Here is a 13,828-nt window from a genome sequence, read left to right on the forward strand (position 1 = left end):
TTTTTTTTTTTTTGTCTCCCAACATTATGACCAATGGGTAACATATGACGACATGGGGGTGTGTGTGTGTGTATGTATATAATATATATATATTAATAATTTTTATATGTATTTTTTTAATATATATCCATGTCGTCATATGTGATAGAGAGATATAAATAGAGATATATATATATATATATATATATATATATATATACACATACATACAGTGTGTGTGTGTGTATATATATATATATATATATATATATATGTGTGTGTATATATATATATATATATATATATATATATATATATATATATATATATATAATATGTACTAATACGGTTCTTCACTTTTTCCAGATGCCTGGGGGAATAAGAGAGACCACCGAGGAGCTTTTCTCATAGACCGCAGTCCTGAATACTTTGAGCCAATCCTTAACTATCTACGTCACGGGCAACTTATTGTCAATGATTGCATCAATCTGCTGGGTGAGCAGCACAATAGTAACATTCTCTATAGCAGTGTTTCCCAACCAGGGTGCCTACAGCCGTTGCAAAACTACAACTCCCAGCATGCCCGGACAGCCGAAGGCTGTCCGAGCATGCTGGGAGTTGTAGTTTTGCAACGGCTGTAGGCACCCTGGTTGGGAAACACTGCTCTATGAGAACCCATATACATGTGGAATGGGAAAACTAACACTGCCCCTATGTTGCAGGAGTCTTAGAAGAAGCCAAGTTCTTTGGCATAGATTCCCTGATAGAACATCTGGAATTGGCGATAAAGGTGAGAACGGTTTATCTGATTAATGTGTTCTTATCACAAGTAGTCAAGAAATGATACTGCTTGTTCCCCACAGAAGCAGCGCCACTCTTGTCCGTAGGTTACATCTGGTATTGCAGCCTGGCCTTATGCACCTGAAATGGCAATAAGCTGCAATACCTGACACCAATGGACAAGAGTGGTGCTGTTTCTTTAAAAAAAAAAGGGGGAGGGGGGGTGGACATTACCCCTGCCTCTATTTTTTTTCTTGGGGTGTTTATTATGTGGTATATATGTAGGAACAGACTATAAACTATTTAAAAATTTGGTGCAAAAATAACATAGTGAATGCATGTTATCAAACAGTGTGGACTGACAGAAAGTAAGTAGCATGACTGAGGGATCAGATTACACAGGGTTTGCTTGTAGTCTGTAACCATGGAGACCATAGGTCTGAATAAGGGCTGTGTACACAAAATGGTTGGCTTAGTTAATTAGAACTATAGGCCTCATTTATCAATACTGTCTCTACTGTACAACTTTGTTGCCATAGCAACCAAATAATAAACTAAATAATTCCTTAGTCCAGTGTTTCCCAACTAGGGTGCCTCCAGCTGTTGCAAAACTACGACTCCCAGCATGCCCGGACAGCCAAAGACTGTCCAGGCATGCTGGAATTTGTAGTTTTGCAACAGCTAGAGGCACCTTGGTTGGGAAACACTAGCTTAGTTTAACCCTTTAGTCACTGACCCATTTTAATAACGCTTTTTTCCATTTATGTAGCTATATGGCGGCAAGATTTTGCCAATGGTTCAATGGGTTTTTGGTTTTTCATTTTCTTACACTGTCTCATCTAAGATTGGACCAACTATTAGCTGGTTTAAATGGCATTGTAATTTTTTTTGCAAGAATTCTGGTGCATTTTTGGTGCACCATGGTGCATCTTAACCCTTTAAAGACTCAGGGCGGACCTGTATGTCCTGAGTCCTGTTAACGGGGTTTAAACCGTTCTCATGACCAGAGAACTCTTTAAACCCTGTGGGTCCCGACTGCTGTCAGCATCCATGACCCAGGGTTAATGCCGGGCACTGCCATTTAGGCCCATGCCCGGCATTAACACTTTAGATACCACGATCAAAGTTGATTGCGGCGACTAAAGTGAAAGTAAGACTATACCGGCAGCTCTGCGGAGATGATCTGGACTATCGTGACAGAATCACGATTTCCCAATCAGCTTACTGGATGGCAGGAGGGTCCTCACCTGCCTCCTGGTCGTTCGATTGGCCATCTACTGCTCTATGCCTGGAGCAGCAGAGCGCCGATAAAACTGATTAATGCTATGCTATGCTATGACATAGCAGTGATCAGTGATCAGTGTATGCAATCAGAAGATGTGTTTAAAAAAAAAAGTACATGTAAATAAGCCCCCCTCCTAATAAAAGTTTGAATCACCCCCATTTTCCTATTTTTTAAATAAAATAATGTAATAATAAAAAATAAAAAAATCATATGTGGTATTGCCGCGTGGGTAAATGTCCAAACTATTAAAATATAAGGTTAGCTAAACTGCATTGTCCAAAATTGTGAATTTTTGGTCACTTCATATACCATAAAAATAATAATAATAATAATAAAAAAAAGCGATCAAAAAGTCCCATCAAAACAAAAATGGTACCGATAAAAACTGCAGACCACGACGCAAAAAAATTAGCCCTCATATAGTCCCGTTTGCGAAAAAATTGAAAAGTTATAGGGGTCAGAAAATGCCAATTTTAAACATACAAATTTTGGTGCATGTAGTTATAACTTCTTTTAAAGTAGTAAAATAAATAAAACCTACATAAATTGGGTATCCCTGTAACCGTATGGACCTGCAGATTAAAGATCAGGTGTTATTTTTACCGAAAAGTGCACTTTGTATAAACGGAAGCCCTAAAAATCTGCAAAATGGCGTTTTTTTTTTTCTTTTATTTCACCCCACAAAGAATTATTATTTAAATTTTTTTGTTTCGCCGCAGATTAGGTTATAAAATACCTAATGTCATTACAAAGTACAATTGGTGATGCAAAAAACAAGCCCTTATATGGGTCTGTAGGTGCAGAACTTTTTAGAAGGTGAGGAGGAAAAAAACGAAAGTACAAAAGATAAAATTGTTTTTAAGGGGAAAATGGGCTGAGTCCTTAAGGGGTTGAAGAGGTACTCCACTGCTCAAACGCTGGAGCCGGCGCCGGGAGCTTGTTACATCATAGCTTCGCCCCCCTCATGACGTCACGTCTCGCCCCCTCAATGCAAGTCTATGGGAGGGGGCGTTCACGCCCCCTCCCATAGACTTGCATTGAGGGGGCGGGGCAAAACATCATGAGGGGGCGGGTCTATGACGTCACGAGCTCCCGGCTCCAGCGTTTGAGCAGTGGAGTACCCCTTTAAGCCATGACTGCTTTTTTTATTAAAAGTAAACAATGACCCAACGTAGGTCATAGCAACATCCAGGTTACATAAATACTGCAATGATACATAATATTGCAAGATACCAGTGTCCATAAAGCATGAAAACCACATTGAACATTCCCCCAAATGGAATTGTACCTTCAGCACCATCCGTATGCATACATATGACAGTACACTGGTATTATAATCACCGACTATCCTAACCCTGGAATCTGTGTTTTAAATATCATTAGGGTAGACTAGGGGTATGGAACCATTTACCCTATTGTGTATCAAGCTGAGCTTTTCTCTGGAAGTAGATACCTAGCCACAGGTTCCTCTTGTATATAAGACAGTGCTTCCTAATCAGGGTGCCTCCAGCTGTTGCTAAACTACAACTCCCAGCATGCTTGGACAGCCAAAGACCCCCTGGTTGATAAACGCTGATCTAGTTTATTTTTTTTTTATGTATCATATAGGATTTTAGCTACCGCTAGTTCTCCAGGTCAGTCCATGTGAGCTTCTCTACATAACCCAATAAACGTACTTTGGGGTTTCTCTCTATTTCTATTCCATATACTTTTTTATTTTCCAGGTATATTACAACTTTATAGTTCACTGCTACAATGCTTTGTCATACTCTGTATTATTATTGTCTGTTGATAAATGATTGTCCGACAATCTATACCCATATATCCAGGTCAGTCCTGAGGACTAATGGCATCCTCTCTAATGGGCTTGTAGAAGTATTAGGTGACTGTGGTATCTAGGAGGTTAAAGGGGTATTCTGGCTTTCTACATCTTATCCCCTATCCAAATGATAGGGGATAAGATGTATGATCACAGGGGTCCCGCTGCTGGAGACCCCTGCGATCTCAGTGCAGCTCCTGGCATTTTGTGCCAGACGCTGCCTCAGAGACGGGGGAGTGACATCACGGCCACACCCCCTAGTGACGTCACACCACTAGAACACGGGGATCCCCAGTGGCGGGACCCCTACGATCATACATCTTATCCCCTATCCTTTGGATAGGGGATAAGATGTAGAAAGCCGGAATACTCCTTTAAATGGCTGGGATGAGAGATAACTCAGCCAGGCTCGTAGGGTGATCTCACAGTGACAGCTCCAGCGCCCGTGCAATGACAGTGTATGGCATTCAGTGGGGAATACATTTCACAGGTGAACATCGCTTTACAGGAAGTGAGTGACTGAAGTTACAATTGACTGTGGCATCTAAGGGGTTAAGCAGCCACGTCTAGAGTTAGTTTACATTTATTACATTTACGTTTTTTTTAACTACATTTAGAATTCCCAGCCGGCTGAGGACCATTCTCCCATCTCCAGGAAAGAATTTATACGGTTTCTCCTTCCTACACCAACCAAATCCGAGCTTCGCTGTCAGGTGAGTAGTGAAAAGAAAAAATATATATATATATATATATATATATATATATATGTATATATGTATATATGTATATATGTATATATGTATATATGTATATATGTATATATATGTATATGTATATATATGTATGTATATATATGTATGTATATATATGTATGTATATGTGTGTGTGTGTATATATATATATATATATATATATATATATATAATCATATTGCTTAGACCATGGCCCTGATTTACTATTGTAAACCCGACATGTTTTTGTGGGGTTGTGCGCCAGATTCTGGCGCAGTGCCCAACAAATTCTGTCTGCGCCAGAATTTGCGCCAGATTTGGGGAAGATAAAACAACTAGCTCTCCAGAACCTGGAAAAGGGGCGCGGCCGGTGCAAAAGTGGGCATGGCCACACAAAAAGGGGGCGTGTCCCCAACATTTTCACAAAATTCCAACATATTTACTAAGGTTTCCACAGAAAATTTAGTGTATTTGAACTGAGGAAAACCAGACAGATCAAAGCATGTGTAAAAAAAAAAAAAACACCAAAATGTAGGGAAAAGTGCAAAATGTAGGAAAAACGTAGTAAATACCGTGGAAAAAAAATTTAGGGAATTAAAACCCACAAAGAAAACTACCCAACACTCTTAGTAATTCAGGGCCCATTGTCTTTTATTAAGGTAGGATCACAAGTGAGCGCATCATATCTGATGCTGCGGATGCGCTGCCGGCAGTCACAGAGTGACGGCAGAACGAGCTCCCTGATTCTGCTGCCATAGCTTTGTGTGTCCGCTCATGACTGCCGGTGGGAAATCCGCAGATACAAGCAGACACGCAGAGCTACAGCAGCAGCAGGGGTACTCCGGTGGAAAACTTTTTTTTTTTTTTTTTTTTTTTTTTTTTTTTTTATCAACTGGTCCAAAAAATTTTAAACAGATTTGTAAATGACTTCTTTTCAAAATTCTTTACCCTTCCAGTACTTTTTAGCAGCTGTGTGCTACAGAGGAAATTCTTTTCTTTTTAAATTTATTTTTTTGTCTTGTCCACAGTGCTCTCTGCTGACACCTGATGCCCGTATCAGGAACTGTCCAGAGCAGGAGAAAATCCCCATAGCAAACCTATTCTGCTCTGGACAGTTCCTGACACGGACATCAGGTGTCAGCAGAGAGCACTGTGCAAAAGACAAAAAAGAAATTCAAAAGGAAAAGGATTTCCTCTGTAGCATACAGATGCTAATAAGTAGTGACAGGATTGAGATTTTTAAATAGAAGTCTTTTACAAACTTTCTGGCACCAGTTTTTTATTTTATTTTATTTTATTTATTTATTTATTTTTCTTTTACTTTCTGGCACCAGTTCATTTAAAAAAAATAATTTTTTTCCACCGGAATACCCCTTTAAAAGGAACCTGTCACCATGAAAACGCTCTCTACTCCAGTGTTTCCCAACCAGGGTGCCTCCAGCTGTTGCAAAACTACAACTCCCAGCATGCCCGGACAGCCGAAGGCTGTCCGGGCATGCAAGGAGTTGTAGTTTTGCAACAGCTGGGGGCACCCTGGTTGGGAAACACTGATCTAATCTATCTGCATATTACATTCCCACGGAATTGCTTCTAACTAGGGCAGATACCAATAATCGGTGCAGGTTAGGGCCGATAGCCGATAACTTATACCGGAATATCGGTATAAGTTATCGGCTAGTTATCCCCCGCGACACCGCTGCAGATCATTGATTTAAAGCGGACGCTTTAAATCAATGCACTGCAGTCGCTTTTGCGGTGCCATAGGCCGTTGCCGCCACCACCCGCTTCTCTCCCCCTACCTGCCAGGGTGGTACGGGCCATCCATCCTTCCTTCCTGTAGTGTCCGGCGGCATTCCGGGTGGAGGGTGAACCGGACCGGGCTGTCCTTCTCCGGGGGTCATCTTCTCCACTCCGGGCAGGCTCCAGCCTAGTAACGCAGCATAGACGCCGCTGCGCAGTGACGCCCGTGCGCAGCATGCACCTGACGTCACGGTGTAGCGGCGTCTATGCAGCGTACTAGGCCGGAGCCTGCCTGAAGTGGAGAAGAGGACCCCGGGAGAAGGACAGCCCGGACCGGTTCACCCTCCACCCGGAATGCCGCTGGACACTACAGGAAGGATGGATGGCCCGGATCACCCCATTACGGGTAAGTTTAATTTTTTTTATTGACTCGGAGGGTGGGGGAGGGGCCCGACCGGTATAGCGGTTTGGGCAAAAATCCATACCGGTATACCGCCCAGAACTACGGTGGGGGGTGCGATGCGGTGGGTCGGGGGGGGGGGGGTGCGATGCGGTGGTCGGGGGGGGGGGGGCGGTCGCGGTGCGGTGGGGCGGGGGGCGCGGTGCGGGGCACTATCGGCTTATCGGCTAGGTAATTGCCGATACCGATAATGCCCAAAATCGTGATTATCGGCCATACCGATAATCGGTCGATCCCTACTTCTAACCCTTTAGTTTGATGTTGCAGGGTCTCAACTTTAGCGGAGCGGATCTCTCCCGTCTGGACCTGCGATATATTAATTTCAAGATGGCGAATCTGAGCGGATGCAACCTGACTCAAGCCAACCTGTGCGGTGCGTGCCTGGAGCGTGCGGACCTGTCCGGATCTGTATTGGATGTAAGCTGTGTAGTGGTATTGGGGGGGGAAAAAGGGGCACCGTATATAAAGCTTTGCGGTTAGAGGGGGAGATTTATCAAAACCTGTGCAAAGGAAAAGTTGCCCAGTTGCCCATAGCAACCAATCAGATCACTTCTTTCATTTTGCAGAGGCCTTGTTCAAAATGAAAAAAGCGATCTGATTGGTTGCTATGGGCAACTGGGCCACTTTTCCTCTGGACAGGTTTTGATAAATCTCCCCCAGAGTCTCCACAATAATGGGAGCACTATAGGATCCTTGCAGGCAATCTGCTGGTGTGTAGGCATGCGACTTGTCCTTACTGTAAATGTTAATGATGTTTTCTTACCTAGGGAGCTAATCTCCAGGGTGTGAAGATGCTCTGCTCCAACGCGGAGGGCGCCTCCCTGAAGGGCTGCAACTTTGAAGACCCGTCAGGACTGAAAGCAAATTTGGAAGGTTAGAAAACAAGAAAAAGCATAAAGGAAATTGTATTATTTACTAAGACACGAGTAGATAGGCAATGCCGCCGTAGGTGGCCGCATACTGAGCACGGAAAAATCACCTTTTCTATTCTCATCCATTTTTCCCCCTATGAAATGCTGATAATCCCGTATGGCACAACAAGTACAGTGGTCCCTCAAGGTACAATAGGAATTGGTTCCGGGACGACCATTGTATGTTGAAACCGTTGTATGTTGAGACCATAACTCTATGGAAACCTGGTAATTGGTTCTGAAGCCACCAAAATGTCATCCAAAAATAGGAAAAACTGAGGATTAAAGAAAAATAAGTAGATAACTAATACAGATAAAGCAAATCCTTACATATAAAAGTAAGAAAGATCTGCTGGGAGCTGTAAATCACTGTCTATTTCATTGTTTCCCAACGAGGGTGCCTCCAGCTGTGGGCAAACTACAACTCCCAGCAAACCCTGGTACAGGTAAAGTGTACAGAACATGTAATACCTCCCTGTACTGTAGGGGGCGCTACCAGACACCAGTCAGTGCATGCACTTCAGTAATACAGGGGTTTTACCAGTAAAATGCCCATTCTGATTGGTCAGATCTTCCAGCCATTGACATGTTTCACAGATCTGAACTGTCTGTAGTATTGTATGTGGAGTCTGGTTTTAAAGGGGTACTCCCATGGAAAACTTTTTTTTTTTAAATCAACTGTTGCCAGAAAGTTAAACAGAATTGTAAATTACTTCTATTAAAAAAAATCTTCATCCCTCCAGTAGTTTTTAGGGGCTATATATTACAAAGGAAATGCTTTACTTTTTAGATTTATCTGATGTCATGACCACAGTGCTCTCTGCTGACCTCTGCTGTCCATTTTAGGAACAGAAAATCCCCATAGCAAACATATGCTGCTCTGGACAGTTCCTAAAATGGACAACAGAGGTCAGCAGAGAGCACTGTGGTCGTGACATCAGAGAAATATAAAAAGTGAAGCACTTCCTCTGTAGTATACAGCCCATAAAATGTACTGGAAGGATTAAGATTTTTTTAATAGAAGTAATTTAAAAATCTGTTTAACTTTCTGGCACCAGTTGATTTAAAAAAAAAAAAAAAAAAAAAAAATTTTCCATGGGAGAACCCCTTTAAGTTACAATAGTCCAGAAAAGACCATTGTGTGTGTGTGTGTGTGTATGTATATATATATATATATATATATATATATATATATATATATATATATATATATATATATATATATATATATTATATAATATATATATATATATATATATATATATATATTATATAATATATATATAATATATGTGTGTGTGTTTGAAGATCAGACATGGACTTACAGGGTAGCTATTTCTAATGGGTGGCACTAGAGCGCCAGCTTTCTTCCTCCTACTTTGCACTTTTCATAATGGAGAAATATGCCTTCTAACTAACCTTATTTTGCTTTTTACTTTACCCAGGTGCTAATCTGAAAGGCGTGGATATGGAGGGCAGTCAGATGACCGGGATAAACCTACGGGTGGCAACCTTGAAAAATGCCAAATTGAAGAACTGCAACCTGCGTGGTGCCACCTTAGCAGGGACAGACCTGGAGGTAAGGGGGCAGAGGTCACATGACTAGGTCAATGCTGTGACTTGAATTGCTTACTTTGGGGGGGGGGGGGCAAAGATGAATTAGTGGCATTTACTTCTTTTCTCTTCCTTTCTAGAACTGTGACCTCTCCGGGTGTGACCTCCAGGAAGCCAATCTCCGAGGGTCCAATGTAAAAGGTGCAATATTTGAAGAGATGCTGACTCCACTACACATGTCCCAGAGCGTCCGATAGACCCAGAGCGTCTCCTTGAAGACTGTTCACCTCCGGTCGCTGGTGTTCTGGATGTGCCCGGCTTACTGCACACACCGCTGGGGCAGATATATTTAATCTCTCTACCGTTATCATTTACTCTCACTGATTTTCTCTAAAATGCCCCTCGTGTGGTGGGACATTACATACATGTAGCCCTAGCCTGTTACACCTATGTCTGCACCCGAAACTTAACCTGGGCTGCTTAGGTGGAACAATACAATCGTGCCAGGAAGGCAGGACAGCGTATGGTGTTGTGGGGCCACCAGCTCAGCCCTAATTTGGAACTGACATGTTAGGTAGCCAAGGGGTTAAACCCTTGCATATCATTTACTTGTTGGCTGCTGGAAAGTTTAGAGACTTTTTTTTTTCACGGTTAAAGGGGCACTCCACTGCCCCAGCGTTCGGAACATTTAGTTCCGAACACTGGCTGCCGGGGTCATGACGTCGCGGCCGTGCCCCCTCAATGCAAGTCTATGGGAGGGGGCGTGGTGGATGCCACACCCCCTCCCATAGACTTGCATTGAGGGGGTGTGGCATGATGTCACGTGGGGGGTGGCTGTGACATCAAGACCCCCCCCAGCCCACACTCTGCTGGGGCAGTGGAGTACCCCTTTAAAGGGGTACTCCGGTGGAAAACTTTTTTACATTTTTTTTTTTATTTTTTTTATTTTTTATCAACTGGTGCCAGAAAGTTACAGATTTGTAAATTACTTATATATATATATATATATATATATATAAAAAAAAAAATCTTATTCCTTCCAGTACTTATTAGCTGCTGAATACTACAGAGGAAATTCTTTTCTTTTTGGAATACAGAGCTCTCTGCGGACATCACGAGCACAGTGCTCTCTGCTGACATCTCTGTCCATTTTAGGAACTGTCCAGAGCAGCATATGTTTTCTATGGGGATTTTCTCCTACTCTGGACAGTTCCTAAAATGGACAGAGAGGTCAGCAGAGAGCACTGTGCTCGTGATGTCAGCAGAGAGCTCTGTGTTCCAAAAAGAAAATAATTTCCTCTGTGTGTTCAGCAGCTAATAAGTATTGGAAGGATTAAGATTTTTTAATAGAAGTAATTTACAAATCTGTTTAACTTTCTGGCACCAGTTGATTTAAAAACAATATATTATATATATATATATATATATATATATATATATATATATATATATATATATATATATATTATATAAAGTTTTCCACCGGAGTACCCCTTTAAAGGGGTACTCCACTGCCCCAGCAGAGTGTGGGCTGGGGGGTCTTGACGTCACAGCCACTCCCCTCGTGACCTCATGCCATACCCCCTCAATGCAAGTCTATGGGAGGGGGGCGTGGCATTTAAAGGTGTACCCCACTGCTCCAGCGTTCGGAACATTTAGTTCCGAACGCTGGCTGCGGGTGTCATGATGTCACGGCCATGCCCCCTCAATGCAAGTCTATGGGAGGGGGCGTGGCGGATGCCACGCCCCCTCCCATAGACTTGCATTGAGGGTGTGTGGCATGACGTCCCGAGGGGAGTGGCTGTGACGTCAATACCCCCCAGCCCACACCCAGCGTTCGGAACTAAATATTCCAAACACTGGGGCAGTGGAGTACCCCTTTAAGGGGCTTCACCTGAGCTGCAGTTTTCTTTTTATATATCAACTATTTTGGGGTTTGCCAAGTAAGTATACAACCTCGTGAAACCGTTCTTCTCTATGCATATACAGTCCATATTGTGTAGCACAGTAGTTATCAGTATGTATAGGAAAGGATCTTGTACTGAGAAGCATGATTCAAGGTTACAGAAAACCAAATACAGGGTATATGTACAGGGAGAGAGGCGGGGAAGGGACTCCTACAAACTATGTAGCACATCATGGGGAGGGGGGTAGAGAAGTCCGATCATAGCTGTATCGCCCCGTGTTCTGCGGCCCAGCCGTCGCGGGGTTACCGAGTGCCTTAAGTGATCTGTCACAGCTGCTTCTGAAGCTATTACTCAGTTATGCAAAATGACAGTATAAAATGCTGAACTGTTACCCTCACCCCTATATATTCAATAAATATTTTTGGAATGATTTTGGTGCGACCATCTTTTTTTACTGCCTTCGTTCTATACTTGTATGCAGCAGGAGGAGATTAGACCAGTACTGTAAGGGGAAACTGCGCCACTCTCCTCCACTGGCTGTGTCTGGTATTGCAGCATACAGGGGTGTGGAAATTTAATAAAAAAACTACTTGTCCACGGGACTAAAATGGAGCAAAATCTACTTGTCCCTCATGACAATCCACTTGTCCCGGCCAATTTTCGCTTTTACACTCTAATTTTTTCCTCCTCGCCCTATAATGGCCATAACTACCTACTAAAATGACACCTTTTAATTTTTCCATAACATATTCTCCGAAACAAAAATATAGATATATAATCGGTGAAGTGAAATTGAAATAGTAAAAGATAATTTAGCAGATTTGGTGGTTTTCTTTAGAGATGAGCGAACTTACAGTAAATTCGATTCGTCACGAACTTCTCGGCTCGGCAGTTGATGACTTTTCCTGCATAAATTAGTTCAGCTTTCAGGTGCTCCGGTGGGCTGGAAAAGGTGGATACAGTCCTAGGAAAGAGTCTCCCAGGACTGTATCCACCTTTTCCAGCCCACCGGAGCACCTGAAAGCTGAACTAATTTATGCAGGAAAAGTCATCAACTGCCGAGCCGAGAAGTTCGTGACGAATCGAATTTACTGTAAGTTCGCTCATTTCTAGTTTTCTTTTCTACGCCATTTACTTTGTGGTTGAGATAACATGTTGTTTTGATACTTTAGGCCGCCTGATTACAGCAATACCAGATTTGTATAGTTTCCGTCACGTTTTACAAATTTTTTAAAAATTCAGAACTTTTTAGAATTTTTTTTAATTGCCATTTTTTAACCCCTGTAGCTTTATTTTTATTTTTTTTGCATACCAGGCTGTATGAGGGCTCAGTTTTTGCGCCATAATCAGTTTTTTTGTATCGGTACCATTTTGGTATTGATCTGACTTTTTAATCCCTTCTTAACTCTTTTTTTTTTCTGGAATATTATAAAAATTGTAATCTGTGTTTTGTTTTTTTTTTTTTTTTTTTTTTTTTTTTACATTTACCGTATAGGGATACATAATGTTATTAATAGTTCGTAAAATTACGCCGCAGTGATACTAAATATGTTTATTTTTATTATGTTTACATGTTTTTATATAGGAAAAGGGGGTTGATTTGAACTTTTAACATGGAAGGGGTTAATGTGTGTCTTAAACTTTTTTATTAAAAACATTTTTTTTTTACACTTAGACTTTTAGGAGGAATCATTAGATTCCTCATACAGATCAATAGAGTTCTATTGAACTCCATTGATCTGTGCGCTCTTCGATCCATTGATAGAGCCTAGTCCAGCCAGGCTTTACCAATGACAGAGCTACGGGACAGCAGGGAACAGAGGTAAGCACTCCGGCCACCTCTATGGTGGATCGCGCTTTCCGGGCATGCTGGGAGTTGTAATTTTGCAACAGCTGGAGGCTCACTGTTGGGAAAACACTGTCCTACAGTTATATAAATATATATACAACACTGTTGCTTTCCTAAAGGCTCCAGCCAGGCTTGTATGTAAAAAATATTATTATATATATATATATATATATATATATATATATATATATATTTTTTTTTTTTTTGCGTGGTACTTTTAAGTGCTGGGAATTGTAGTTTTACAACAGCTGGAGGCACCTTGGTTGGGAAAACTGTCATAAACTATCTATGGACAAGGGTGATGAACTTTCTAGTGGAAAAATTCTTACCATAGGTTCTTATATGCATTTATTATAGCAGGTCCTTCAGACCCTTATTGAGTCTCTTTTGCAATGTATCCCTATTTCATCACCAGCGGTTTAGTGCCCTGTGGTTATTTAATCCGGTTTAGCTTTGCTCTAATAGAAATCAGCTATTACAAAGGCACTACTGTCTGTAAACATATGCTGAGCTTGTGCTTAAGCACAGCAGCCGATCAGAACTAGGATATTTACAGTGTGAAACGGATAGGGGACACAGCAGTAACCTCATTTTATGAAATGGGTGGTAATTTTCAGACTACCTCAGACATCCATTAAATTGTGAAGTTAAAAGGGTATTTATATATATATATATATATATATATATATATATATATATATATATATATATATAATCAACTGGCTCCAGAAAGTTAAACAGATTTGTAAATTACTTCAAAAAAAAAATCTTAATCCTTCCAATAATTATCAGCTGCTGAAGTTGAGTTTTCTG

At 41.5% G+C, this 13,828-nt stretch overlaps 1 protein-coding gene across 1 annotated transcript in view; it reads left to right on the plus strand.

Moving 5' to 3' along the window:
• KCTD9 (potassium channel tetramerization domain containing 9) overlaps window positions 1-9,991 on the plus strand; it is a 35,795-nt gene extending 25,804 nt beyond the window's left edge. Inside the window, exons 6-12 of the mRNA XM_056571145.1 lie at window positions 346-474; window positions 702-769; window positions 4,481-4,576; window positions 7,062-7,211; window positions 7,562-7,667; window positions 9,151-9,284; window positions 9,400-9,991. Of these exons, the coding sequence (XP_056427120.1) occupies window positions 346-474; window positions 702-769; window positions 4,481-4,576; window positions 7,062-7,211; window positions 7,562-7,667; window positions 9,151-9,284; window positions 9,400-9,516 (800 nt within the window). The 3' untranslated portion in view covers window positions 9,517-9,991. The remainder of the gene's footprint in view (window positions 1-345; window positions 475-701; window positions 770-4,480; window positions 4,577-7,061; window positions 7,212-7,561; window positions 7,668-9,150; window positions 9,285-9,399) is intronic.
• The last annotated feature ends 3,837 nt before the right edge of the window (window positions 9,992-13,828 follow it).

This window comes from Hyla sarda, chromosome 4 (assembly GCF_029499605.1).
Source record: "Hyla sarda isolate aHylSar1 chromosome 4, aHylSar1.hap1, whole genome shotgun sequence".
Taxonomy (NCBI): Eukaryota; Metazoa; Chordata; class Amphibia; order Anura; family Hylidae; genus Hyla; species Hyla sarda.